We start from the raw sequence: 27,339 nt of genomic DNA on the forward strand, positions 1-27,339 counted from the left end.
TTTTTTTGCACAGCCCTACCATCTAGTTAACAAAGCTAAACAGCATTGCCCTTTGTGTAATAAGTTACAGAAACTGTTAAATGCACCAACTTAAATAATAAAATACACTTACCGGTTGTGGTCCATAAACAACGCCTTCTCCAGACAAAGAGGGAACTGCTCCATTTTTCAACAATAATCTTTGTGCGAATCCGGCATTAAACTGATTGAGATTGAGAAAGATGTCCTCAGCAAAATGTGCTGCACATAGTTTTACATGTGGATTATAATTTTCGGGAACCGAGTTAAACATAAATTGTAACCATTGAACTCCAAGTACAGCGTCCCTGGGAAGACCACGCCCCCTTTTTGTGAATTCATGTGGGCGGACGTTAGTCAAAAAAACTGTTTTAGTGAAGTCAGTACTGCAGGAACTAGAGCGATGTAGTCCAAATGGGTCGTTCTTTGTAGGCGAATTCTGTTAAATAAAATATCTCGCTTGGCATTGAACTTTGAGCTTTATAATTTTACAGATATTATTTATACTCTAACAACAATATTACACACTAACTAAAGTTTAAAACATGGGATCACGAAGAACGGGACCTTTAATATATCTCCCAGTCTTATTTTGATGGATTCATCTATGCATGTTTTTATTATTATTATTATTATTTATTGATAATCAATTAGGATTTTCCTGAATCTTGACACTGTTAAAGGCCTGAGGTCAGAAACATACTCCAAGCCAAAAAACAAAAACTGTTTAAAGAAAAACGTGTTAAAATTTTTAACAAAAACATAAAAAAAGAATTAATAACAATTTAATAAAAATAAATAACGATACTGAAATGAATAAATAAAAACACATTAAAATCTAACAGCACAGTGCTGTGTAAAATAAATAAATGTAAAAAAAAAAAAAATACATAGATTTTTTTTTTAGAGAGAACAGGCATGGGATAACAATTTATAAATTTACAATATTATTTAGATGAACAAATGTTCATTATTTAGGATGGTCTCTGATAAAACTGAGCCTGCTGAATAAGTTCAAACCTACAAGTAACCATCAAGTCTCTCATAAGCTGCTAAAAGAAAATGAGACCACTGGCTCCACTCTAATGGACTGCCTCTGTCAGAGCGTTTATTACACAAACCAAGACAAGACAGGATTTCTGGAAGAATTCTCTCTCTTGGCACGAGTGTGAAATAATCCCCAGCCCACGGCGCTCTGTCATCCGCTTATTACTGAATCAATCAAACGCTTTAACCAGCAGCTCATCAGCAGCGTTCAGGCTTGTTCGGTCTGGATGAACTCGGCTCAGTCTGAGGGAGAGAGTGTAGATGCGCAGCGACACCTAGTGGTCTCTCTGACCAACAGCAAGACGACATGTCCTGCATCTTTGAATTATTTAAGAACTACTCGGGTCAAAAGGTCAAATTGCTTATTAATGTTAATCAATCAGGATTTTCTGAAGCTCAACTCTTTTAAATTAAAGGCCTGAGGTCAGAAACATACAGTGGTTTTTAAACAATAAATGTAAAAAAAACAAATGAGAAAAAAATGTAAATTGAAAATAATAATTCAAATACAGATTAAAATGAATTTTAAAATGATTAAAATAAACTAAATACAAATTAACTAACTTGATTAGTTGAACTTGAACCCTAACTAATTTTTACATATGATAAATATTCACCAGATATGGCATTTTAGACATATTTATGATTTATATTTTTCAGTCCTTGGCCCTTCGCACGAAGATGATCAATTATCAAAATTTGGTGTTATATGGCATTGAAAAGATTGAAAACTCCTGCTCTACACATTAAGGTTATAATAATTACATTAAACTAAAACAATAAAATATATATTTTGATTACTTGAAATATAAACAATTATATACATACATACACACACACACACACACATATATTCGTATAATAGTGTTTATTATATTTCAAGTAATCAATATTTTTTTTTTTTTTATGCAATGATTGTAAGCCTGATTTATTGTAACCCTCCTTCACACGTCTGTGACTTTAAAGCATGTGTTATAATTTAGGTAGCTGCTATAAATATGACATCAGCAGCTGATCTGAAAGAGAAAGAACTGAGCAAAGAGGAAAACGCAACTGCATTTGAACCACAAGAAATTTGCACACTTGTGTAAAGCATGTTTCAGGTCAAGTCCTTTATTCACAATATTTTTTGCTTAAAAAAAACTCTCTCTCTTTTTTAATATACAACACAATCTGACAAGACAATTTTGTTTACAACTAGATTCAGCCCTCGATGAGCAAGCAGGCAGAGAGAAATCAAACCAGACATTGAGTGACAAAGACATACAATGCCTAGCAGAACCATACGGGAGAGACGAAGAGGCCAATTAAATAGAAAAACAAAATCATAAAAACTAAAGACAAAAGGAAAAGAGGCATCAGTGCAGACAGTCACCAAGCTGATCCTCGCATGCATGCAGACGGACTCTGCTTCACGCCGTCATCCTGAAAAACACGCTTGTCCCTGGTCCTGAAGAGAGATGTGGCATGAAAGCCAAAGGCGGCAGACGTCCTGAGCGAGAGTTTACTGCCGTCCGAGTTCCTTTCTCTCGCACAGCAGTCCGAAAAGTCTCTTTTACCTGTCCTTCATCCGTATGTTACTCCCAGAATCCCAGCTTCAGTGATCCCCGTGTGGATATGAGCTATTAGTAGTGCAGATTTCCAGGTTATTTGAGCAGCAGTGATAGTACAGATACACTTTGAAGCTGTTTAAATTGTGTGTGTGTGTGTGTGAGATTGTGCTTGTCTTTTCCCCACTGGATAAAGCAGAACAGTGTTGAAACCCAATGGTGTGTTTGTTTGGCAAAGCATAAATCAGTGTATGTTTTTCTGTAAGTTTATAGTCAGATAGAGAAGAGGAGGCGGATCCTTAGGCACCATTCTGTGACGGACACGACCAACAACCAATCAGCTCTCAGCTCTCCCAGGACACACTGGCACATAGAAGAGGCACCTGAACAGATCAAACAGACATCATTCAAACAATATTTAAAAGAATGAAAAATAAATTACAACTATTATATGATATTATATGAACGTGAAAAACATCTTTTTTTGTATTTAATACTTACTGTACATCATATGGATGGAAACTAAACAGATTTACAGACAAAAACACTTGAAACTATTTTTTTTAAACATTGAAATATAAATTGCACATGCACAGCAACCGTTACAATAAAAAACAAAAAAGAAACAAAACTATAGAGAAGAGTGTTTAAAGGATAAATACATGAAAACAAATACTAAAAAATATTTTAATTGTTTTATGGTTTCAACAGAATACAAAATAACATGGTATAAAATAAAAGACAATAAACTATTTCAAACACTACAATATCCCTTAAATATACACAATAATTATGTTAATAATTATTGACAAAAATATTTTTATTAATTGTATTAATTAATCAGAACTATTGCGATATTAAATAAACAAATAAATAAAACAACTACCAATGGAAATTAAAGAACAAATTAATTAAAAAATAAATAAATAAATACTACCCATGAAAAATATGGTAATATTTTTATGGATTTAACAAATAATACAAATATAAAGTAATAACAAATAAAATACAAGGACAACTATAATAAACACTAGAAAACTAAATTGTAAATATATTAACCATTACAATATGAACAGAAATGAAACCAAATAACTAAAGAAAAATATTTAATGAATAAATTAAACAAACTAATAAACAGACAGATAACTAAATCCACCAATGGAAATTATTTATTTATTTAATATTTTATGGTTTAAACATTAATATTCTTAATATATAAAATAATATATTACAAACTATAATAAACACTATTGTATTAATGAAAACTAAACAGAATGAAATGCTTTAAACATGCTTGGTGGTCAGACTTAAAGTTTGCAAACTAAAGTGTGGACTATCAGTGCATTTTTTTTTTTTTTCACTTTTTTTTTTTCCTGACAAACATGTAAAACCACCAAAAACAGTTAAAGCTTAACTAAACCTAAACTCTGGCGAATGACTGAAGCTCTGTGCTGTGCGTGTACCTGCTATCTGGAGACGTATGTATATGTCCTCGAGGGCGATCGCCTCTCCGGCTGGCCATTGGTGGAGACGTTCAGGAAGTCCCATATAAGGATGGTGTCGTCATGGGAACTGCTAATAATCTGGAACTCATCAAACTGCAGTCGGAACACACGGCCGGAATGCTCCTGCGAGATGTTACCATGACAACACACACACATACAGTAACGCACACGCAGACACTGCAGACGTCTGTCAGAATCAGGGAGCAACACTACTGATGTACCGACACACTACTGCAGCGTATTGCTCAGCTGCTGAAATAATGATTCATGTATGAAAAATAAAACATTCCTGATTCTCAAATCAGCAGTCACCTAGTGCTGGGGAAACCACTTTGAAACTAGTTTGTCAGAGGCTACTAGAAATACTAGTATTAAAAGCACAGGGAGTTAAAGAAAAACAATGATGACCCAACTGATTTGGTCAATCGATTCTTTTTAAAATAGTTTTTTTTTTTTTTATATGTTTTTTACAAATGATTTGCTTTACAGTTTTAATAGCCATTAATCTAGTTCTTTTAGTGAATCAGTTTGGGTATCTAATTATTTTAGTGAATCGATTTGTATCAAAGTTTGTTTCACAGTATAGCTAATAATCTAATTCTTTTAATGAATCAGTTTGGGAATTCAGTTCTTTTAATGAATCATTCTGTGTCCAATTTTGTTTAATAGTATAGCTGGGAATCATATTCTTTTAGTGAATCAGTTTGCAAATCAATTTTTTTTAAGCAATCATTTTGATTCAACGTTTGTTTAATAGTATAGCTACGAATCTAATACTTTTAATGAATCATTTTGGGAATTCAATTATTTTAATGAATCATTTTGTTTCAAATTTTGCTTAATAGTATAGGTGGGAATCACATTCCTTTAGTGAATCAGTTTGGGAATCAAATTATTTTAATGAATGGGTTTGTTTCAAAGTTTGTTTAAGAATATAGCTAGAAATCTCTTATTTTTCTTACTGAATCAAGTTGGGAAACCTATTATTTTAGTGAATCAGTTTGTTTCTAACTATGTTTAATAGAATAGCTGGCAATCACATTCTTTTAGTGAATCTGTTTGGAAATCCAATTATTTTAATGAATGGGTTTGTTTCAAAGTTTGTTTAATAGTAAAGCTAGGAATCAGATTCGTTTAGTGAAGCAGTTGTTTCAATGCACCATTCCAACAAAAACTGATTAACTAATTCACTTTATTTAGGCTGCCACTACATTCCCATACGTCCCTGTGTTTCCAATACTATTATTTCTAGTAGCCTGTAGCTTCGCAAACTGGCTTTAAAGTAACACTCGGTGACTGCTTATTTAAGAAGTATGAATTATATTTGAAGGGTTAGTTCACCCAATAATCACAATTATGTCATTAATAACTCACCCTCATGTCGTTACAAAAATCTGTAAGACCTTCATTTATCTTCAGAACACAGTTTAAGATATTTTAGATTTAGTTCGAGAGCTCTCAGTCCCTCCATTGAAGCTGTGTGTACGGTATACTGTCCATTTCCAGAAAGGTAAGAAAAACATCATCAAAGTAGTCCATGTGACATCAGAGGGTCAGTTAGAATTTGTTGAAGCATCGTTCACGAGTCAAGAACCGTTTCTGTCAGACGTGTCCGATTCGAGAACCGAGCTGCTCTTCACAGCAGTTCAGTCAATGTACTGTTTGAGTACATGAATTACTCCGGGATATTGGTTTGTTTGAACTCAGAGGGAGTGTGAGCCACATTAAAAAAGTTAACAGCTTAATTCATCTGTGGATTAATGCGTATTGGAGACGCGAACCGTTTAAAGCAATTCAGTTCGATTTGGTGAACTGATTCAAGAAGATCCGGTTACATCGAGTGATTCGTTCGCGAACCAGATATCACAAACTGCTTTGTTTTGAACTCTCTCACAACAGACACGGAAGAGAAGACAATGCTGAATAAAGTCGTAGTTTGTTATTTTTTGGCCAAAATGTATTTTCGATGCTTCAAAATATTCTAACTGACCCTCTGATGTCACATGGACTACTTTGATGATGTTTTTCTTACCTTTCTGGACATGGACAGTATACCGTACACACAGCTTCAATGGAGGGACTGAGAGCTCTCGGACTAAATCTAAAATATCTTAAACTGTGTTCCGAAGATAAACAGAGGTCTCACGGGTTTGGAACGACATAATTGTGATTATTTGGTGAACTAACCCTTTAACATATTCCCAAACAGGTAAACTAAATGATTATTTCAAACTTACAAAGGTAACTAGCAGTGAAATCTTGTGGTTTATCAGTTTTATCATATGTGAATGTAACAACAAAAAAATATTAATAGTAATATAAAAAAAAAAGATAAAACATAAACATGAAATGGCAGAATTCAGACGCACCACGAGTGTACGCAGACATAACGTGCTGGCAGGGGCCCGAGGATCCAGAGCGGCCTGCAAATCCCAAACTTTAATTTTCCTGCAGAGGAAGAGAGAGAATGAGAGTGAGTTATGGCTGCATGATATTACCCAGTTTGACAGATGAACACCCTGTCAGTAACAGATGGTGCTGTGACTGAGTGTGTTTATTCACCCATCATATGCTCCGCTCACGATCCTCTTGTTGTCGAATCGGATGCAGCGCACAAGCTCCTCGTGACCCTCCAGCACACGCAGACAAGCTCCACACTCAATGTCCCACAGTCTGAACACACATAAACACACATGTATATTAAAGATTTGAGAGATTTTATAGAGCATTCATAGATATTTTAATGATCATCATTTACTCATACCAAACCTGGATGACTTTCTTTCTTTAGTGGAAAACTAAAAATTTGAGAGGTTTTATAGAGCATTTAAAGGGTTAGTCCACCTAGAATTTTTTTTATTCTGTCATCATTTACTTATTCCAAACCAGCATGTCTTTTTCCTTCTGTGGAAAACAAAAAATTAAGACTGCAGAATGAGTCGTCAAGGACTAAAAAAAATCATAATAGAAGTCTATACAACTCGTGCATTATATTTCAAGCCTTTTGAACACTTACGATAGTTTTGTGTTAGGAAAACATTTCAATTTAAGCAATATTTACTCAAAAACAGAGGAAAGGGCAATGATTTCTCACACTCAGAATTTATGACTTTATAAAGCAAGTCATACTGTCTATCATAAATACTTTTATGATGCTTTTTTTGAGCATCAGTTCTTATGACACATACTTTTGTATCTCCTTACACAAATTCTTATAAATACAGTAAAGTTCAAGAAAAAACAAGAATTTTAAAATTCAAATTTTATTCAGGAAAGATGCATTAAATCGATAAAAGTGTCAAAACACCTTTGCAATGTTTCAAAAGATTTCTATTTTAAAGAAATCCTGTTCTTTTGAAATTACTATTCATCAACTAATCCTGAAAAATAATTATGAAGCTGTTCTCAACACAAAGAAATGTTTATTGAGCAGCAAAGCAGCATATTAGAAGGATTTCTGAAAGATCAATGGAAATTCTGGAAATTCACCTCTGCATCAAAGAAATAAATCTCATACGTATTTTATTTTAAATGGAAGTGTACGCCAATGTGAAATTTACCAAATTAAATATTATTATTATTAACACTAAAATATTTACAATTTCTTCAATCAATACATATTGTTCTAATTTCACACTCTATATTAATGTGTTATGATAAAGAAATTATTACTGTTTCAATGTATTTATCTATTAATTAAAGCATATTTAAAACATGAATAAACTCAATATAATAATGAAATGTAATAAACCTGATGGTGTTGTCCGAGGACCCGCTGACCACGAGTCTGTCTCTGTACTGAAGGCAAGCGATGCCGCGCTTGTGACCGTTAAGCGTCCGTACAAACTCACACGTGCTTGTGCTCCACACCTGCAAACAGTCAAAACGTCTTTCATCTACATCATCATCATCACACTACAGCTGCCAATCAACCATTACTAAAACCCCGCCCACTTTTATGGTTCTGTCTCCAGACGCAGACACGATGTATTTGTCATCAAAGTCCACCACGTTGACGGCGGCGCGGTGACCCACGAGCACACGGCGCAGGCTGATGTCGGTCGCAGACGCCATGTCCCACACCGCGATGGAGCGATCTTTCGAACACGTCACCATGAGACCGTTCCAGAAGCGCAGGTGCAGAACCGCCTCGTTGTGATGGATCAGAGTGTTGAGAACCTCACCAGAGACAACATCCCACACCCTGAGACAGACAGGCAGAGAAAAATATCACAGATTAGGACACATTATGAAGGGAACATGAGTACAACTACTGTAAGGGAGTTATTAAAGTTAAAACTAAAACCAACCATTACAAAACAACATTTTGTCACTTGAAATAAAAATGTCAAAAGAAATTAAAGGCCATGTTGCAGGTTAAACACCACTTTCGATTAATGGATACATAAATCACTCAAAATATGTATATCATTTTTAAAATGTCACAAAAATGGTCTTAAAGACCAGTTTTTTTAGTTTTTGGTATTTTTACGCAATTCGGTGTGACGTGTAATGTACGAGTCGAAAACTCATTTTACTTTCACTGAAGCAAACAAACGATCTTGGCGTCTGCGCTGAAAGTGAGGAACTAACTGATCTCTGCTTCATTACAGTTTGCACATATGTTTTCGTCACGAACGTTGATCTTTCTTCAAAACAGCTGGTAAAAGAGTCGCACAATACCGTGCATCATCACTTCGACACGGCATTAGATCTGGCTTTTGTTCACACAGCGCTCGTCCCTGGTTGAACCCGGCAATGTTACTAAGTCCCCGATCCGGGTTCAATGCCAGAATCAATCCCGGGACGTGGTTGCTTTCACACAGAAGGCGAGCCGGCAATGTTCCGGCAATATGGCAGGTCCGACGTGCAGTGTGAAAGGGGCTCTGGTTAGTTTCTATCATTTAGCAATGCAGCAATGAGCACTGGAGCTAGTCTACGAGCAGCAGTGCACAATAACGACACATTTTTTACTGCCATTGAATAACACCAAGTGAAAAATCAAGGTTTATTTATATCTAGTGGCAGTGATCATGACGTTAGTTCAGATAAGTACCTGTAACCTTTCGTAGTACTGGTAAACTTTGTCTTTGTCATCTAGAAATCGAAGGCATCATGCTAGCTATATGGACGTATATATATATATATATATATATATATATATATATATATATATATATTTGTAACATTATTAATGTGTTTTGACACTTTTGATCAATTTAATGCATCCTTTTAACTTTTTGGTGGCACAGAATTTCCTTAAAACAAGACGGTTTAAAGAAATAATAGATTTCTATCCTATTTTTTCAATAATTTAAGTAGTAAATATCTCCTGTAATAACTGCTACGCTCTTTTGGCAAAGCCGTTGTTAAGTTAGAGGCAAAGCTCTAGTGGCATAAACGAACGACCGCAGCAGGTGCAAAACACGGATGGACCGTAAATGACATGTGAATGACCTCACCAGGAGCTGAACTCGGCCAACTGAAGTGTTAATGCTCTGTAAACACCATCACATTACAAAGACGCTTCCCTCTCCAGGTGTTAAACGTCCGGCCGTTTGCGCTTCCACTCGCAGTGACGCAAACCTGATTTATGCAGCTGTGCAGCTCGTTCCCTCAAACTCTCACAGGTGAGAGAAACGCACACATACTCGCACTGGAAAAGGTGACAGAGCTCCGGCTCCAGCTTTAAATGCTTCTAGGGAAGTGAGGTCATTGTTTCCATGGAGATTCTGCAGCTGGAGGCAGTATGTATGTGAAACATTTAAAACTAATTATCTAATAATTATCTAAAATTTGCAGCACATCATATTTTTATTTTCTCCGGCTTAAGGACTCCCATACTTTTAGACTTTTATAGCTGTTCAGGACTACTGGATAAAGATTTTTAGAAAGCATTTTAAAGAGATGAATGTGAAATTTAGAAAAATGTGAACTGATTAATCAGGTTTTTGTTTTATAAATGGTTTTAGTTTAACTACACTAACCCTGCATGAACCCTTACTTCTATGATGCACAGAAGATGCAAAAAAAGCAACATTCAAATCGGAAATCTTTTGTAACCTTATAAATGTATTTTATGTCACTTGTGATCAATTTAATGCATGCTTGATGAATAAATGTACAAATTTCTTAAAAAAAAAAAAAAAAAAAAAAAGTTAACAATTATGCCACTGCAATATTATTGTGCAAGTACCTGACAGTCGAATCAGAGGAACCTGTCACAATCACTCTATCATCGTACTGCAGACACAGAACCGAGCCAGTGTGACCCGTCAGGACCTTCAGACACTCCAGAGACTGTTTGTCCCAGATCTGACAGAGACAGAGAGAACGTGATAATCACCACAACAGACAGATCAACAGAGAGAGAGAGAGAGAGAGAGAGAGAGAGAGAGAGATCTACAGATCAACAGAGAGAGAGACAGATCAACAGAGAGAGAGGCAGATCAACAGAGAGAGAGACAGACTGATGAACAGACAGACAGATCAACAGAGAGAGAGACAGACTGATGAACAGACAGACACATCAACAGAGAGAGAGAGAGAGAGAGAGAGAGAGAGAGAGATCTACAGATCAACAGAGAGAAAGAGAGAGATCAACAGATCAACAGAGAGAGAGACAGACTGATGAACAGACAGAAATACAGACAGACAGATCAACAGAGAGAGAGACGGATCAACAGAGAGACAGATCAACAGACATAAATACAGACGGATCAACAGACAGAAATACAGACAGATCAACAGAGAGACAGACAGATCAACAGACAGATCAACAGAGAGACAGATTAAAAGAGAAAAATACAGATCAACAGAGAGACAGACAGATCAACAGAGAGAGAGACAGATCAACAGACAGAAATACAGATCAACAGAGAGACAGACAGATAGGTACTTTGATGGAGTTGTCTCGCAGGCCACTGATGATCTTGTCGTCGTCGTACTGAAGGCAGTAAACACCTTTACTGTTCTCTGACCGGCACTGAATCCGCTGGAGATTGTGACGTCCACAACGCCAGTTCGCTTCAATAGTCTAAACAAACAGAATAAACAAACAGGAGACAGAATGAATGAAGGGGCGATGGATGGATGAACAGGCAATCGGAGGGATGAGGTTGTAACTGGACGGACAGATTTATGGAATGGATGGAGGCTCACCTCAATGTCTTGTATAATTTTGGGATAGAGTGAATGGTAGTACGAATTGGGCGGAACCTCGTTAGTTCGGTTCTTAAATAAATATTTCTCCCTGGGAACGAAGACAAGAAAAACACCAATCAGATACAAGCAAGGGATGAACAACCCAAATGTTTCTGAACTCTTTATGGTGATTGGCATGGCATGACTATTTCAGTTACTGTTTAACAGTAAACAATTTTTTAGTTTTAGTTAACTTTAATACGTAGTCTTTTTTAAATATGTCTACATAGTTTTTACTAAGTTGTAGTTTTAGATATTTTATTACTTCAACTGCAACTAGCTGAATTAAAATAAGATTAAATAAATATAATTTTATGTTTATTTCATTGGTAAGGAAAAAGTTTTTGTGGTTTTCATTAATGATAATAACCCTGTGTGGTAAATATGGTATACGTAGATATTAAATTAATGAATAAATAATAAGAAGAATGCACACCCACCATGATTAATTTATATTTTTGTTATATTAACATTTTACATATTAAAATACTGACAGTTTGTCGATGATCTCACAGGACTGATAGGCCTTGTAATTAATCACAATCATCACACACATATCTGAGTTCGTCAGCACTAATTATGATTCACACCAAAGCACATGGTCCTAATATTTTAGGCATGTGTTCAAATGTTTTGTCAACAAAAATAAGAACAAAATAAGAAACACTGTACTGACTGACATGTGACAGATTACATGGTATTAATAAGGAATAACTGAAAATAATTACTGACATTTAATTACTGATGCACACATGGAGCACATTTATTTTCAATAATATATATATATATATATATATATATATATATTTTTTTTTTTTTTATTATTCTGCCTATTAATATTATCTTTATCTAAAATGAAACCATAAAAACAGCTAGTTTCCAAGTAAACATTTCTTGCTCAGAGTAACAAAGCATGAGCGTCAGTGTGTGTGTGTGTGTTTTTACCACTGGTGGCGCTCTGACAGGCCTTTCCACAGCGGGTCTGTGCGCACCATCCTCTCGATCAGCTTCTTCCACAGCATCCCGTCTGAAATGACCCGCTGCCATTCTCGACAGACCAGCTCAGCAGAGCACAGAGAACGAGCGTCAAGAAACGACAGGATGTTCTCCGCTATGTGATCCAGACCCTGAGCTACAGACAAAGAGATTCAGTGAGAGCTACTGTAGCTTTGTGCAGTCACGGACAGTCATGGTGCGCCTGATCCATACTGCAAAAATAGCAAGATAGATATATAGCAGTTTATATCTAGAATAAATATAACTATATCTATACATTCTGTTAATGTTGCAAAAACATTTTTTACACAGACTCAGAATGTCTAAATATGCATTGTTTCGGTTTACAGTATTTTATTAAAAGCTACAAAAAAATCATTTACTTATGTAGGACAGGACTCATAAAGAAACTATAATTTAGTGTGGTACTAATAAAGAAAATCTCTTTTTAATTGTCAACATTTTTGTTTGTTTTTTATTTATGTGGTTACAAGTATACCCATCTAAAAACACCTGAAGAATAAATAATTATTATTTAATTTAGTAATTATATACCAATATATATATATATATATATATATATATATATATATATATATATATATATATATATATATATATATATATATATATATATATATATATATATAGACACACATACACACACACACACACACACGCACAAATATAAAAAAAATATATTCACATAAAAAACCTAGAATAAAAACAAACTGTGGTGTATGTTGTCAGATGTGTGTGTAATTGATGTAAGTGGGCGGCTCTGGCCGTGTGCCGACACACACATTTCTGACTCTGATGAAGCATGTGTTGGAGTAGGAGGATTTGTTTTAGCCAAGGCTTGAGGAACGTGTGCTTACATGGGTGTTAGTTACCTGGCAACGCGGTGATGAAGTCTCTCTGTAACATGGGTTTAAGGTACGAGTTTATATGGCCGTGCTGGTAGTGACACATGCGTGCGATCAGATGCTCCACAAACTCCACCTGATCCGATTCGGACCACTGATCAAACAGCTGGATGCACAGATCTTTCTCCTTCTCAAAGCTCCCCTGCGACATCCTCTTCCTCGAACCCGCTACTGAACCATTCCCAAACTGAACACACAGACAAGAAATAAAATAGAAAAAAAAAATTGGACCCACTTTATATTAAGTGGCCTTAACTACTATGTAGTTACATTTTAATTATTAATTTGGTACAATGCACTTATTGTGTACATACATGTTTTTACATTGAACTTATATTTGAAAAATATCTGCACATAATTACATCTGTAATTAATTTCTGTAATTACATGTATAATTACACGTTGACCCATCCCTTACACCTGAACACACTCTTAAACTTACCCATACCACCAAATCTGTCCCTAACCTTACCTGTTTCCCACCTCAATAGCAGCAAAAAAAAAAGTTGCAATACAATATGAACACAATAAGTACATTGTATTTATTTTTTGATGGAAGTACATAGTAGTTAAGGCCACTTAATATAAAGTGGGACCAAAAAATTAATTGAAAACAGATTTAATTTCAACTACTTGATCTAAAATAAACCTAACTACACATGATAACTAAACAATTGAAACTACAGCCAAATAAATAAAAAAAAAGAAGAAAAAAAATATTAAAAGCTTTTTATCTAAGTTTTTAATAAGTGAAAAACCTTTTTTTATTACAGCTAGCTGCTTAATTCCTTATTTTAATTTAGCTACATGTTTTAATCTGAAGTACTAAATTAGCTAAAACTGAAGAGAAAAAAACAAACATATTTTTTAAATATTAATGAAAATTGTTTAGAGATGTTCCGATACCCTTTTTCTCTTCCCGATACCGATTCCGATACCTGGGCTCAGGGTATCGGCCGATACCGAGTACTGATCCGATACCTGGGTGTATATCTGTATATACAGCTGTATATACTACTAGCCCCGTGTAAATTGCTAGAATTTTTTTATGGTGTGCTTCAGACAGATCCCTCAATAAAACATGAACAAATACATGGTGAACTACTGTATTTATTACAGTATTTTTATTATCTAACATGAATTTGACAGTATTATTTATTTTCTTATGCAAAAAAGAACTTCAAATGCAGCCAAAAATCTAACACCGCAAACTAAAAAAGGTATTTAAGTTTTACAATATAACTGTATAAAAAAACTGCAACAAATAAGTGTAGGAATATAAAAAAAGATCTATTAATCAGATAATCTCTAACAAGTAAAAAACAAGTAAAAAACAAGCAACCATCTAGGCATAATTATTATTATTATAGAGATGTATTATTATTACTGTAGGCTACAACAGTAGCTTTATATATTGTCAATTTACTCATGTAAACCAAACATTTATTTTAATGGGCTGCCATGAAGATCTTTGAGTGTCTGTGTTTATGATATGACAGTATTCTCAAATGAAACGGTAAATTCTCATGAAGTGACGGTTTATGCGTTCGTGTCCTCATGACACACAGCAGAGACTACAAAACAGCGAGCTCTCGCGCATCTGTGCCAGTCACCCACAGAGATGTAGATTTTGCGGGAGTAATATTTAAATAGTATTTTGCAGTTTAATATTCACAGACACTAGTATATATTCGGCTACTGTCTGGAGCCCTGCGTTTTGACTTACACGGAAGCGACTGAACGCAGTTGCCGGTACTGAATATACTCGAGAGTCTGTAACTACCGGTACTACAGAGACATACTGCTAACCACTGATCTATAATATAGTAGCGGCTTCACTGTGTTTTGGCAGTTTAGAATGTGATGAGTGATCCAGTCATATATAGATAAGGGCTGCTAACGCGTTTTCATTTCTTCTTCGCTGCTCTAAACAGGGGTTGCTTGTGGCAACACAGCACAACTTCCTGTGTTTTCAATGCATTTTGAGCAGCGAAGAAGAACCGTGCAGCGGTTAGGCAAAGCTTGCGGTCATAACTAGGTCTTTTTTAAGAAAATGGTATCGGATCGGTATATGGGTTCATGTACTCGCCGATGCCGATGCCAGAATTTGTTGTGGTATCGGAGATATTTCCGATACTAGTATCGGAATCGGAACAACTCTAAAATTGTTAAACTTGAACTAAAATCAAAAAGAAAACAATATTAAGATAAAACCTAAAATATCAAAATAATATTAAGAAAAACTATTAATAGAAGCGTTATAATGAAATAACTGCTACTTGGTCAACTAGTAAAACTAGTTATGTAAGCGGTAATTTATCTAAAAGTATATAATATACTTATTTAAGTATTTGAAATTGTCTTGTATACCTGTTGGTGCTACAAATGTACGTAACTTTGCAGTTTTTTTTACTCCCACTCGCTGTTGTGGATCGGTGAGGGAAGATTATTCTTGTAAACACTTTTAGCATTTTAGAAAAAAGAAAAGAAAAAGTCTATATTTATAATGCACACACTTTACATTAAAGCACAAGAGTGCTGATCTCTTCTTAGAAGCTCGGAGGGCAATTAAATTACCACATGAGGCGTGATCTTGGTGTTTGTCAAAAAACTAATTCGGCTGGGAATTTTTGTTTTTGTGGTGGGAGGCAAACATTTTCCGGATATTCTGGATTTGGACTGGTATAAAATCACAGACAAGCCTCTGTAGATGAACATCTCTCTCTTTCTGTCACACACACACACCTTGAACACTGTTGTCTTCTTGGGTGAGACGTCACCGGTGTTATTCTGTGACTCCATCACCATCATGCTCTAACAGAGAGAGACACACAAGAGAGAGAGCGCCGGGTGTTAAACATGTATCTGACTGAAAGAAAGCTAAAGAATGGTGCATTCTGGGTAAAACATTCCAAACACGAGCAGTTTAACATGCACACAGAGACGGCAAACACAAACGAACAGATCGAGCTCTCAAAACCCTCTAATGTGATGTCTGTGGAAACAAACTTTGAATTTTCTCTCAGATCCACTCAAACTCTCACAAAATGAACAGGCGTGGGAGGGGAGGGGCTTAAGGACAAGTGGGAGGAGTTTCATTTATAGCTGAACTGTTGCTTTAATTGGAATCACACAAAGGGTTAAAAACACACAAGTACATGCATGTGCACCTTTGATAAAGCAAACAGTGAAACACAGATAAAGACAAGACTGATGAAACCTGATGTTAATACACACAGCTCACTGATTTCCCATAAACACTTGCACTGCGACTTGAGTGAAATGTCTGAACATTTCTGTAGTAGAAACTACAAATGTGTTTGTGTCTGTGAGTTTGTTGTGATGTTGACTTTATTTTTGAGGTTTAGATGTCTTTAAATCAGCTGGTATTTTGGCAGATTTAATGGATGTATGAAGTCAGTTCTTCTCAAATTCTCAAAAACCACATAAACTAGCAACATCATCCACTAACTACACTAACCACAAACAAACCAGACTGACTGACTGTCTGCTTCACCCGTGAGCTGCAAGCTGCACTTGAGAGTCTGGCAAAAGAGCGGCACAAAGATAATGGTCTGATTCATGAATGTCGCATTTTTAGATATATTGAACTATTTAATCTACACATAAAACATGAATTAGAAATGTAGTTATAATGAATACTTCTCTCACTTCATCTGCATCTCAGTTTTTTTTTTTTTTAACTGAGGTCAATGCAATGCATTATGGGACTTAAAACATCACTACCAAAAATGTTATTAATACTGTAAAAGCAGTAACATTGTGAAATATTATTACAATTTAATATAACTATTTTCTATGAGAATATAAAACGTAATAAATGATCAAAGCTGAATTTTCAGCATCATTGCTCCAGTCTTCAGTGTCACATGATCCTTCAGAAATCATTCTAATGTGCTGTTTCGGTGCTCAAGAAACATCTCTGAAAATGTTGAAAACTTGTCATGCTTCACATGTTTGAACATTTTTAAATATACTTGGCAAAGGTTCAGATATGAGATGGTGAGACTAAAGCAGACACAGACAGGCAAGCAGAGAGAGAGAGAGAGAGAGAGAGAGAGAGAGAGAGAGAGAGAGAGGATGGAAACAGACAGCCACTCTGCGCTTCAGCACTTCCTCCTCTGTTCTCTCGCAAAAAATAAATAAATAAATTAAAAAACACTGAATTATAGAGACTATATTACAGCTCAGTAAACTTAAGACATCTACGCATTTAATTCACATCTAGCCAGACACACAGACACACAACCAGTGTGTGAGACAGACAGACAGACAGACAGGAGGAGCGGAGAGGAGAGAAGAGGAGAGCAGAACCTGGTTGTGGGCTCGGGAAGACGGGAGGCTCTGCAGGCATCTGAGAGCACACAGACTCTCTGCCACCGACGAACAACCCAGCCAGACAGAACGAGGCAAAGAACACTGTGTGAGAGAGAGAGAGCGAGAGAGAGAGAGAGAGAGAGAGAATATGCAATACAAGAGGGAGCGGTGGGCAAAACAGAGAGAGACCCACAAAAAAAGTCAGAATGAAAGTAAACCATAAACAGAGGAGAAAAGCAACGAAAGACAGAAAGAAGAGAACAAATAATATAAAGGACAAGACAGAAAGAATTAACATATCGATGAACAAAGGAATTAGCAAAAAGGAAAGAATAAACAAAGAAAGAAAAAAAGAAAGAACACGCAGTGCATATAATGGCAGTGACGTGAGGGTTGAACAAGTGAAACAATGTGAAAAAGAGAAAAGAGAAGAATCAGTGTGGAAAGTGAGGGGGGAAAAAACTGTATTAGAGCAACAGTGAGCAACACACACACACAAACACACACACACACACACACAAACACACTTCTGCAGACACTGACCAAAAACACAATTATGAGTAGGCAGAGTGGAAAAGAGGGAGTGGCCTAATAAGCTCCTACCTCTGCACTCCATTGAAATATGAGCTTGTTAAGAGTACGGACATGTGAACAGACAAACTTTACACACTCAAGACTGTTTGTGCATGACACTCAGGGTGCTTTCACACCTGCCCCATTTAGTTTGGTTGAAACGTAAATCGCACAGATTGCACAATCGATCAGACTAGCCAAAAAAAAAGTTTAGAAAATGAAAATAGGGAATCGATTTTAACCAAATATGTACACTATTCATTTAAAAATAATTAAACAATAAAAAAATAGATGTAACAAAATTCACAAACAAGCAGAAAAAGAAAATAAAGAATTCCGAAAGTGCAGTATGCCTTGCAAAAGCTAGACAGAAAATAGGTGCCTACAAGACCCAGCGACGTCGAAAGCGACTTCTTATGCTGCGTTCACACCAAAGCGAATATAGTCTGGGAACATGACGTCAGCAACGCAATGCATTCTGGGACTTTAGAACACGGGCGCTGCTGTATGTATAGGGCTTGGGCGTTGTGACGTCATTACTTGGCGTGGCCCCCACGTTGAATGCCTCCTTTATTGCCACTCGGACTACTAAGCAGTGTTTAGACATACTCCCTCTCATCCGTGTGTCTTAATTTGATTAATTAAAAAATCTATTTTAACCATTTTCAACCGTTGCTGTATTGTGGGGTGTAATAGCGCAACACATAATTGCCATGGGGAAAATAAAATGAGAATGGATTAACTTTACACCGCTTTCCTGCTTGGAGACGCGACTACGGAGACCATAACATCTGAATATTAATTTATATAGCTTAAGTCAACATTGAAAATAAGAGAAATTTCTCGAGTTACTCATCCAAAATACGGGAAATTTCAACATTCATCTTTTTGTTGCTATCCCTCTGCTGACAGCAAAAATTCGTACTTGTGTCTTTAGTTACAGATTGGCGTGACGTGCTCTCACAACAACCACGCTATCTTAAAAAGCCAAACATCACGCTAAGGTTGCTTTCAAGTAAGCAAAACGATGCTTTGAAAGCATCCGTTTCGCTGGAAGGACAAGGAGTAGCAACAGGACAACAACACAGAGACTTGACAGGTCTGATGGAGGGGCTAACGAGATATTTTACAGGAAAATACTAAAACGGGAAGACAGTGGGAAAACAGCTCAAATATGCGAGAACCCCGGAAAAACGGGAGGGTGGACAGCTACTAACTACACTTTTGAAACACATTGTTAAAAGTCCATGTGTGAATGGTTGTTAGCACTAACGGTTACTAAACTAGCAGCAAGGTAGAGAACAGCTTACCGGATTACTGTATACTGTTTTGCCGCCGTTCCGTTTCTATGATTTGCAGCCCCCGAACCCATCCATTTGTGAACTGTACATGAGACTTGACTTGTAGCTTTGGAAGTTTTCTGAAGTGTAGGCGCTCACAAAACAAACAAGGTATCCGAAGATATCTGTAATGACAACCTGCGGCAACAAGTCTCCGTCGGTACTCCACTATTTGTTGGGAATTTCATATGGATCCAAACCGTTAATAGTGCCGATTTTGTCCACATACCAGTCCCTGACATCCCTATTTAGCGTCTCCCTATAAATCCCACAAACTTTTCGCGATTTTGACATCTTTTTTTCTTTCTCCCAGCTCTGCTCTTCTCGTTCAACTGGCTGTATGTTTACATTCGCGAAGCTGGCAACATGGCCGCCACGTCCCAGAATGCAACTTGGCGCCCAAGCCCTATTGTATTGGATTGATAACAGACTGTTTTGTTTGCTCTCTACAGCTAAAAAATAAGTTACAATGGTAAAACATTGTTGTGTAATTAACTGCCATTCGTACTCTTGACCGGCATGGAAAAATTATTTGAATGGAGTGCGATTTTTCAGCTTTCCCGCTGGAAAAACGCACCTTGATCTCAGGTCTCCGAGTTAACAAAGCGGCGTCACATAGCTTGATTAGCAGCAGTAAGAAGGAAAAGAAGGATTGTCCCTTCGGTCTGATATATAGATTACACACGTATGTATGTGCATATATATATATATATATATATATATATATATATATATATATATATATATATATATACAGAAATGTACGTTATATAAACAACTTTTTTTGGATGCGATTAATCGATTTGACAGACTTACATTAAATGTTACCTATGCATGAACCACATCTCCTTCATTATCAGTGTTATGCATATTGCATACCACCTGTTACAGTAATAAACGGCAAACTTGATAAATTCTGTATCTCTTTATTTGTGCATCATAACACACTGAGGTTCATTTGTACAGTTTACAATAACGCATATTAAAAAGCAAAGGGACAGTGTAACTCGCTCGTTGACGCGGAAAATGTGTAGGTTCTGCACCCATCCATTTGTAAATTGCAGGTGAGACTCGAGAGATTTATCATTTTTAAACTGATCAGAGGTGTACGCTCTGACACTACAAGCAAGGTTAGAAAACACATTGGGGTAGGTTACGAGCGGCAGCTCTTTAAGATCATCCGACCACTCTTTGTGTTTGTGCAGATTGAGTTCGTTGATTGTCTTGATTTTTTTCTAAATACCTTATCTTTGCTTCCTTGTTGCGTGTTTCTTCATATGTAATCTTACACTTGATCTGTATGTCATGTCACTTTTACTGATAAGCGTGTCCCAAAAAATGGCCGTGACTACCCAGAATGCATTGCGTAGGGACGTAGTTTCCCAAGCTCTATAGAGTCTGGCGTGAATGATTTCGATGTTAAGTTAATGTAAAGACGCGTTTACGCGCGTCTGGAGGTCTCGCGGCGCGGTAGACACGAATTTGCCTCATTCGCTCATCTAGTTACAGGAGATTCTGAGTTATGAAAAGGCCTAGTGCTGCAATGACGCGCCGACATCATCGATTACATCGACTACAAAAATACGTTGACGTGTGTGCCGTGAAATGCGTTGACGCGTCACACTGTTTGTTTACATCTCGCGTAATGGCATACTGGGAATGGAGAGAGTTGTATTCTATCACAAAAACAGAGACCACTGTTATCAAAAGTATGGGAATACTTTAAACAGAGGACAAATAAAATGGCCCTTTGTTCCCTTTGCAAAACCGATATGGTGTTCCACGGCAGCACAACTGCGATGCGCGAGCGCCTCAGAGGAAAACATCTCGGCGCTCAATGGTGTTACGGTTTAACTGGTTACCGTGTGATCTGGTGGTGACCAACTTCCTTGGTTCAGGTCTGTTATTTTTGCACTTGCGGCATTCTGAAAAGTTTAGATGTTTTTAACTCGATGCGGTGCGTACACGCCTGGAAAAAATTAGCGCGTTGCACAGCGTGCGCGTCGCGACCGCGTCGCTTCCATTATGAGCGCACTTAACACGCGCCTACATCTGGAAATAACGAACTTGAGCAAGCAAAACATGTGATATGTGAACGGCCCCTTAAAAGACAGCGCCGCGAGACAACAGTCACAGACCACCGAGCTACCCCGAATCAGCCATAGACAGTAAAAGAAATGGACACAGCAACCCCATTGGAACTCAATTGAGACAAGTGAAGCCTATTTTTAGCGTTTTTAAGCACTTCCGGTTCTGATGCGCAGATTCAAACGAAGCTTGGCGATGTCAGCAACCTTTCTGCCATATGTAAATCTTCTAGTAGCTGTGCGTGCAAACTGCCATAGTTAATCTTGCAGAGACGGCGAGTTTGAGCAGGGAGTGCTTTGGCGTGAGTGAGCAGGAGTAAGTATTCTGATTAATTATTTTGTATAGTATTTTAAAATGTAACGCCAGTACGCCATATTAAGTTAATTGCCTGCGAGCTTCTCCTCCTGTCTGTACGGTAATGCGACAGAGAGTTGAGTGGTTATGACGCAATCGTTTCTACGGGGCCATAATTTAACATAGAAGGTAATGGAGCCCTTTATACATTGTCGTGTATCTTTAGAAATAAATATTGGACAGATGTAAAGTTATTCGATGTCAAATTGACGCCAAAATGAATGGGAGTCAATGGGAATGCTAACACAAGTGAAGTTCTGCTACAAGATGGCATCTCGCAGCCGACTTCAACTTCCGGTCGACTTCCTTGCCGCCTGGAATCAGCTCCAGATCTGTTTTATGGTTTGTGATGCTAAAGAACATTTCATGATGTCTCAGACAACTGTAATTTATGGCTACTGTGTATTAGTTATAAAACGCTATCATAAACTCATATTTACCATAGTAAAATAATTTTCTTTGCCTCTTTATTATTTTATACTGTAAAAACTTGTTTGAAAATGAATAAAGGTTGAAATATTATATTGGAAGTTGTACTTATATATTTTTTGTAAAGTTATCAAAAGGATTCATTAGCTAATTTAAAAAGAACATTAGATTAATTATTTATTGTAATAAAAATAATTGTTAGATTAGTCGACAGAAAAAATAATCGTTAGTTGCAGTTCTAAAAAGGCCCATTGCAAGCCGACAGCGACCGGTAATACCCCCACCTTGCGCAGCTGTACACGAGTGTCCCTGGGACATCAGTGCGGTCGGAGCGCGTCTTCTCAAGAGCTGTACATATAGTGAATAAAAAACGCTCTGCTCTGGACCCCAAAAATGCTGATCGACTTGTTTTCCTGCCCAATAAATTTGTAATGGCCCTAGCCTTTTTGCACATGCCTGCCTAGTGCCGCCTAGACTAAGTGTCGGTTACGTTCAATAAAAAAACACACATGGCCTGTTCTCAAGTCCATTTAAAGTTTCATTTTTTTGAACAGTTGTTTGAAATGGATTGATCATTATTTAAAATAATCTTGGAGACTTTTGAATTGCCTAAATTACAAATGCAGCTGGGTTGAAGCCTGCAGTGATGTTTTTCTTTTGTTATGGCAGCCATCCCCTCTGCATATATTTTGTAGAGAATGTTGCACTCCTGTTGCTTTCTGTTATTCTGCACGAAACTTCATGCCAGTAAATAAGAAATATTGCTGACTTGTGCGTTTCCAGCGCTCTCTTTACGTTCGTCCATTATTTGACATTGAAAAAGGAAACGTCTTTTTTTAGACATGGAAAATCGATTTTACAATCGATTCAATGAACACTTAAGTCTTAAAAATCGAAATTGATTTTTTTTTACAAAAGTGACAGTCCTATTAGTTTCCCCCTTTGGTGCAGTTCGATTGGGCAGGTGAGAAAGCAGCAATCGCACTCAGGAGCGGACTAAAAGCGGATCAAACAAGTGTACCGAGACCTGCTTGAAGAGGTGATCTCAGTATGCTTTCAAACGAACTCTGGAGCGGTTCGATTGTGGTGAGAATGTGATCCGACCTCGAACAGACCCAACTGCAAAAAGTACTGATCATTTTTGGACTAAACTAGCTGCCGTAGTCAGCTGCGTCGTGCATCATGGGATGAGGAAGTGTTTATTGACAGTTTGCCCTTTAGCATGGCAGCTCGTGGACAAACTTGGAGTAGTGAGGAAATGTCATGACTTTCACTTTCACTATCCAGCGACTGGCCGAATGCCGAGATGAAATGTTACGCCTCTTAACATATTGTGGTACTTTGATGGCATACGTCACAGTCACGTGGCGTCAGCGCTGTATCAAGCCGGACAAAATTTCTAACCAGCATGCACTGCTTCAAGTCAGCCGACGATCGGTCTGCGCAAAACTGCATGAAGTCGAACAAGCCTTATGTCTTTGGATTTGAGACTTTAGTCTTTGCAACTTTTTATTCACCAAGAGCTTGTAAAACTCCAGAGAGAAAGGAAAAAATTTAAATCGCATCATATGACCACTTTAAATGATTTATTATGAATTATAAATAATTTTTTGAATTTACTAAAACATAACAGAAGATATTGTGAAAAATGTTAGTAAGCACAAAGTTAGTAAGTCAGGATCTCTTTGGTTATCCACATTCTTCAAAATATCTTATTTTGTGTCCAGTAGAAGACAGAAATATATACAGGTTGGAACAACTTGAAGCTGAGTAAATGATGACAGAATTTTATTTGTGTGTAAACTAAACTGTTTTCCATAGTATAAGACAATTTTACTGTTTTACTAGACCTCACACTAATATTAACCATTCATAAATCTGCATCCAGTAATAAAAGAATAAACTCCAAATCCCTTTGAAAACAACCCAGGCGCTGTGTCTCCAGGCAGCTGTCCTTTAACAGAGAGGCTGTTGTTGAATTCAACCTAACATGACCCCAGACGAAGACTAGCATAACCATGACAGATCTAGAGAGACTGAACTGGTTACACCCTCTTCTGCATCATTTACATTCAGATTCAACTATGCATGACTTATTAGGGCACGGATGAGTAGAAACAATAGTGCATGTGACAGTTTAGTAAATGTGATTAACATAAAAATGACTAATTAGTCATTTAATAGATGTTTTTTATGCAAAATGGACAATTTCATTAGCATGAACAGACTTGCATGTAGACCGTAATAGTATAGATAATATATACAAATACTGTGATAAATAAAGCACATAAACTGTATGAAATGATATCCAGGACAGATATTAGTGGTATTAAATACATATTATACTGTTTACAGAGTGAATTACAGGCATACAGGTCGTGTAAGGTAAATTAAGCACATATAGATTATGTGTATTGGGATTCAGCATATAGCAGTAATACATAGGCACATATGGACTCTATGTGATATATGAAATAAATCTGGATTGTGAGATGTTAAGTGCACAGAGAGAGAGAGAGAGAGAAATGATGCATATATAGATGATATGTGACACAAAGATTGCATATACACTGTTTGAAGCACATATAGACTATCATATGGACCCTGGACCACAAAACCAGTCACCAGGGTATATTTGTAGCAATAGCCAAAGAAAATGTAAAAAAAAATAAACCTTGTATGGGACAAGATTTTTCTTTTATGCCAAAATTCATCAGGATATTAAGTAAAGATCATGTTCCATGAAGATATTTTGTCAATTTCCTACCATAAGTTGCTAAAAACTTAATTTGGACAACTTTAAAAGTTATTTTTTTCAATATTTTAATTTTTGTTGCATCCTTGATTCCAGATTTTCAAATAGTTGTGTCTCAGCCAAATATTGTCCGATCCTAATAAACCATACATCAATGGAAAGTTTTATTTTTTATTTTTTCAGCTTTCAGGTGATTTTTAGATCTCAGTTTTTTAGTTAATCGACCCTTATGATTTATTTTGCGGTCCAAGGTTACATATGAGAAGAATATGGATGAAAAATATAAAAAGTAAATACATTCATAATTTGCAAAAGATTTATACAAAGTCTATATTTTAAACTAGATTGCATATGACACGTATACAGATTAATACATGAAGCTCATACAGATATGAATATAACGCGCTGATAGATTGTTTATATATCCATACAGAAAATGCGATATATAAAGCCAATATAAATAATTCAGTATCCTATAGGAAGGACGCACAGAATGCATTAAGCTCGTATGAACTATATATATATGAATCACATATAGATTTCATGTTATTTTTAAAGCTCTTACATATTGTTTAATAATGAAATGAGCACGGACTGTTTACTGATACCCATATAGATTAATCACATATTGTTTACTATCTGAAGCGAACAATATATGACGCGCCTATACATTGTTTAATATCTATTACGTTATACACAACGCATGTATAGCCATGAAGTGCATATGTACGTAATATATGAATCACATATAGACTGTTTACAACATAAAAAGTCCATATGTATATGATAAATAAAGCGCGTAACGACTGTGATGCAATGGCGCAGCGGTGCCGCAATGATGTCTTCGATCCTCCATTGAACACAAACAATCCCTCGACATTCAAAAGCGACAAACTCGTCAAATCATGAGCGAAAAGTCGTTTTAACGACAAAACTAAAACCAATCATTATTGCTCAACACGAAACCAGGCGATTGTCTCACATCGATTCGGGCCGCCGCTGTGTTTTTGTCTTCCTCCTTCTCTATCCCGCGTTATACTGCATTAAGTTATTACACATATAAACATCCACGGCAGCGCGAGGTACACATATTAAGATCGGGTCGAGTATTAGACGCACGTACCATCAGCTCCAGGGTTTTGTCCTCCATGTCCGGATCCATATTATTGTTGTTCTGCTTGAACCCAACCGTGAAAATGGAAACCCGTCGATGAACCCGAGCGAAGAAAGAAACAACATACGCCTACAAAATACGGAGCAACAATGACGTCACAGCAGAATAAGAGTCCCAGTCCACAGTGACACTCACTTTGCACAACAAGTAAAGTGTTTTAAATTAATTACAACGCTGATGCATTGTTTGGATAATAGTTATATAATATTTTACCATACTTTCCATTTAAAAAAGCGAACGAGAAATGCCAAGATTAGACATGATTAAATGTTCATTAAAATAAACAATAGTACAAAATAGTAAATATACCATGTGCATAATTATACATGGATAAGATAATAATAATAATAATAATAATAATAACAGGAAAAACAATTAACTAGTGATATATTCCTACTAAATGTAATAATATATTATTTGTTATAACTATATATATATATATATATATACACATATATACATATATATATATAACTATTTCAATAACATATTATATATTTTATTTAACATTAATCTTCTAATTTCACTTCCCCAAACAACTCAAATTAAGAATACACAACATGCACAAATTTATTCACGCTCGAGTTCGGACTTCTATTTTGCAAAAGCAGCGACAGCGCTGCCCAGGGGTCACGTGCTCTGGAGGCGGCGCTATCTTTAAAATGCAGACGCCCTGATTGGTCAAACAGGGTTGTAGTGAAGCATGCTTCCAGTTGATTGGCTCCTTCTGTTGTTGGGTCTTTCATCATCAACAGAGAAAAACAACAAATGAACACCTCGGACCTCTTTAGATCTAATAATCTCGCAAAAATAATTTATAATATTAATTGTTAGTTGAAAATTAAAAATAAATGTAAAAAAAAAAAAAAAAAAACCTGCATACATTTTCTGCAAGTTTGTATTTCAAATTTTTATTTTGTTAATCTTTACTAAAAATGTGTTTAAGATCAGATGTTTTCAATCTTTAATATGTAATGAACCCCCAAAAGGGATTATCAGGGACTCTAACCCCATATAAATGGCACGTGTGTGTGTGTGTGTGT

At 36.3% G+C, this 27,339-nt stretch overlaps 1 protein-coding gene across 2 annotated transcripts; it reads right to left on the minus strand.

Moving 5' to 3' along the window:
- Positions 1-2,153: 2,153 nt before the first annotated feature.
- Positions 2,154-26,392, minus strand: LOC113113643 (F-box/WD repeat-containing protein 11-like). Of its 2 annotated transcripts, XM_026280014.1 has the most exons (14): positions 26,246-26,376; positions 17,581-17,685; positions 15,991-16,059; positions 13,213-13,432; positions 12,269-12,455; positions 11,282-11,372; positions 11,019-11,156; positions 10,317-10,435; positions 8,075-8,324; positions 7,872-7,990; positions 6,683-6,793; positions 6,490-6,568; positions 4,079-4,243; positions 2,154-2,998 (listed from the first exon to the last, which is right to left on the minus strand). In XM_026280014.1, exons 1-13 carry the CDS (start codon positions 26,282-26,284, stop codon positions 4,082-4,084), a joined length of 1,689 nt encoding a protein of 562 aa, XP_026135799.1. In that variant the 5' UTR covers positions 26,285-26,376; the 3' UTR covers positions 2,154-2,998; positions 4,079-4,081. The 2 variants fall into 2 exon arrangements, with proteins under 2 accessions (XP_026135799.1, XP_026135800.1); XM_026280015.1 differs by lacking the exon at positions 17,581-17,685 and having other exon boundaries at positions 26,246-26,392.
- Between the last annotated feature and the right edge of the window lie 947 nt (positions 26,393-27,339).

This window comes from Carassius auratus, chromosome 14 (genome assembly GCF_003368295.1).
Source record: "Carassius auratus strain Wakin chromosome 14, ASM336829v1, whole genome shotgun sequence".
Classification (NCBI taxonomy): domain Eukaryota; kingdom Metazoa; phylum Chordata; class Actinopteri; order Cypriniformes; family Cyprinidae; genus Carassius; species Carassius auratus.

Coding starts and splice junctions, on each gene's coding strand:
- LOC113113643 (XM_026280014.1), bottom strand. CDS start 26,284: ATGGATCCGGACATGGAGGACAAAACCCTGGAGCTGATG. Junction 13,433..15,990: donor AGAAGACAACAGTGTTCAAG/GTGTGTGTGTGT, acceptor CTGTGTGTTCAG/TTTGGGAATGGTTCAGTAGC. Junction 4,244..6,489: donor TATGTCTGCGTACACTCGTG/GTGCGTCTGAAT, acceptor AACATCTCGCAG/GAGCATTCCGGCCGTGTGTT.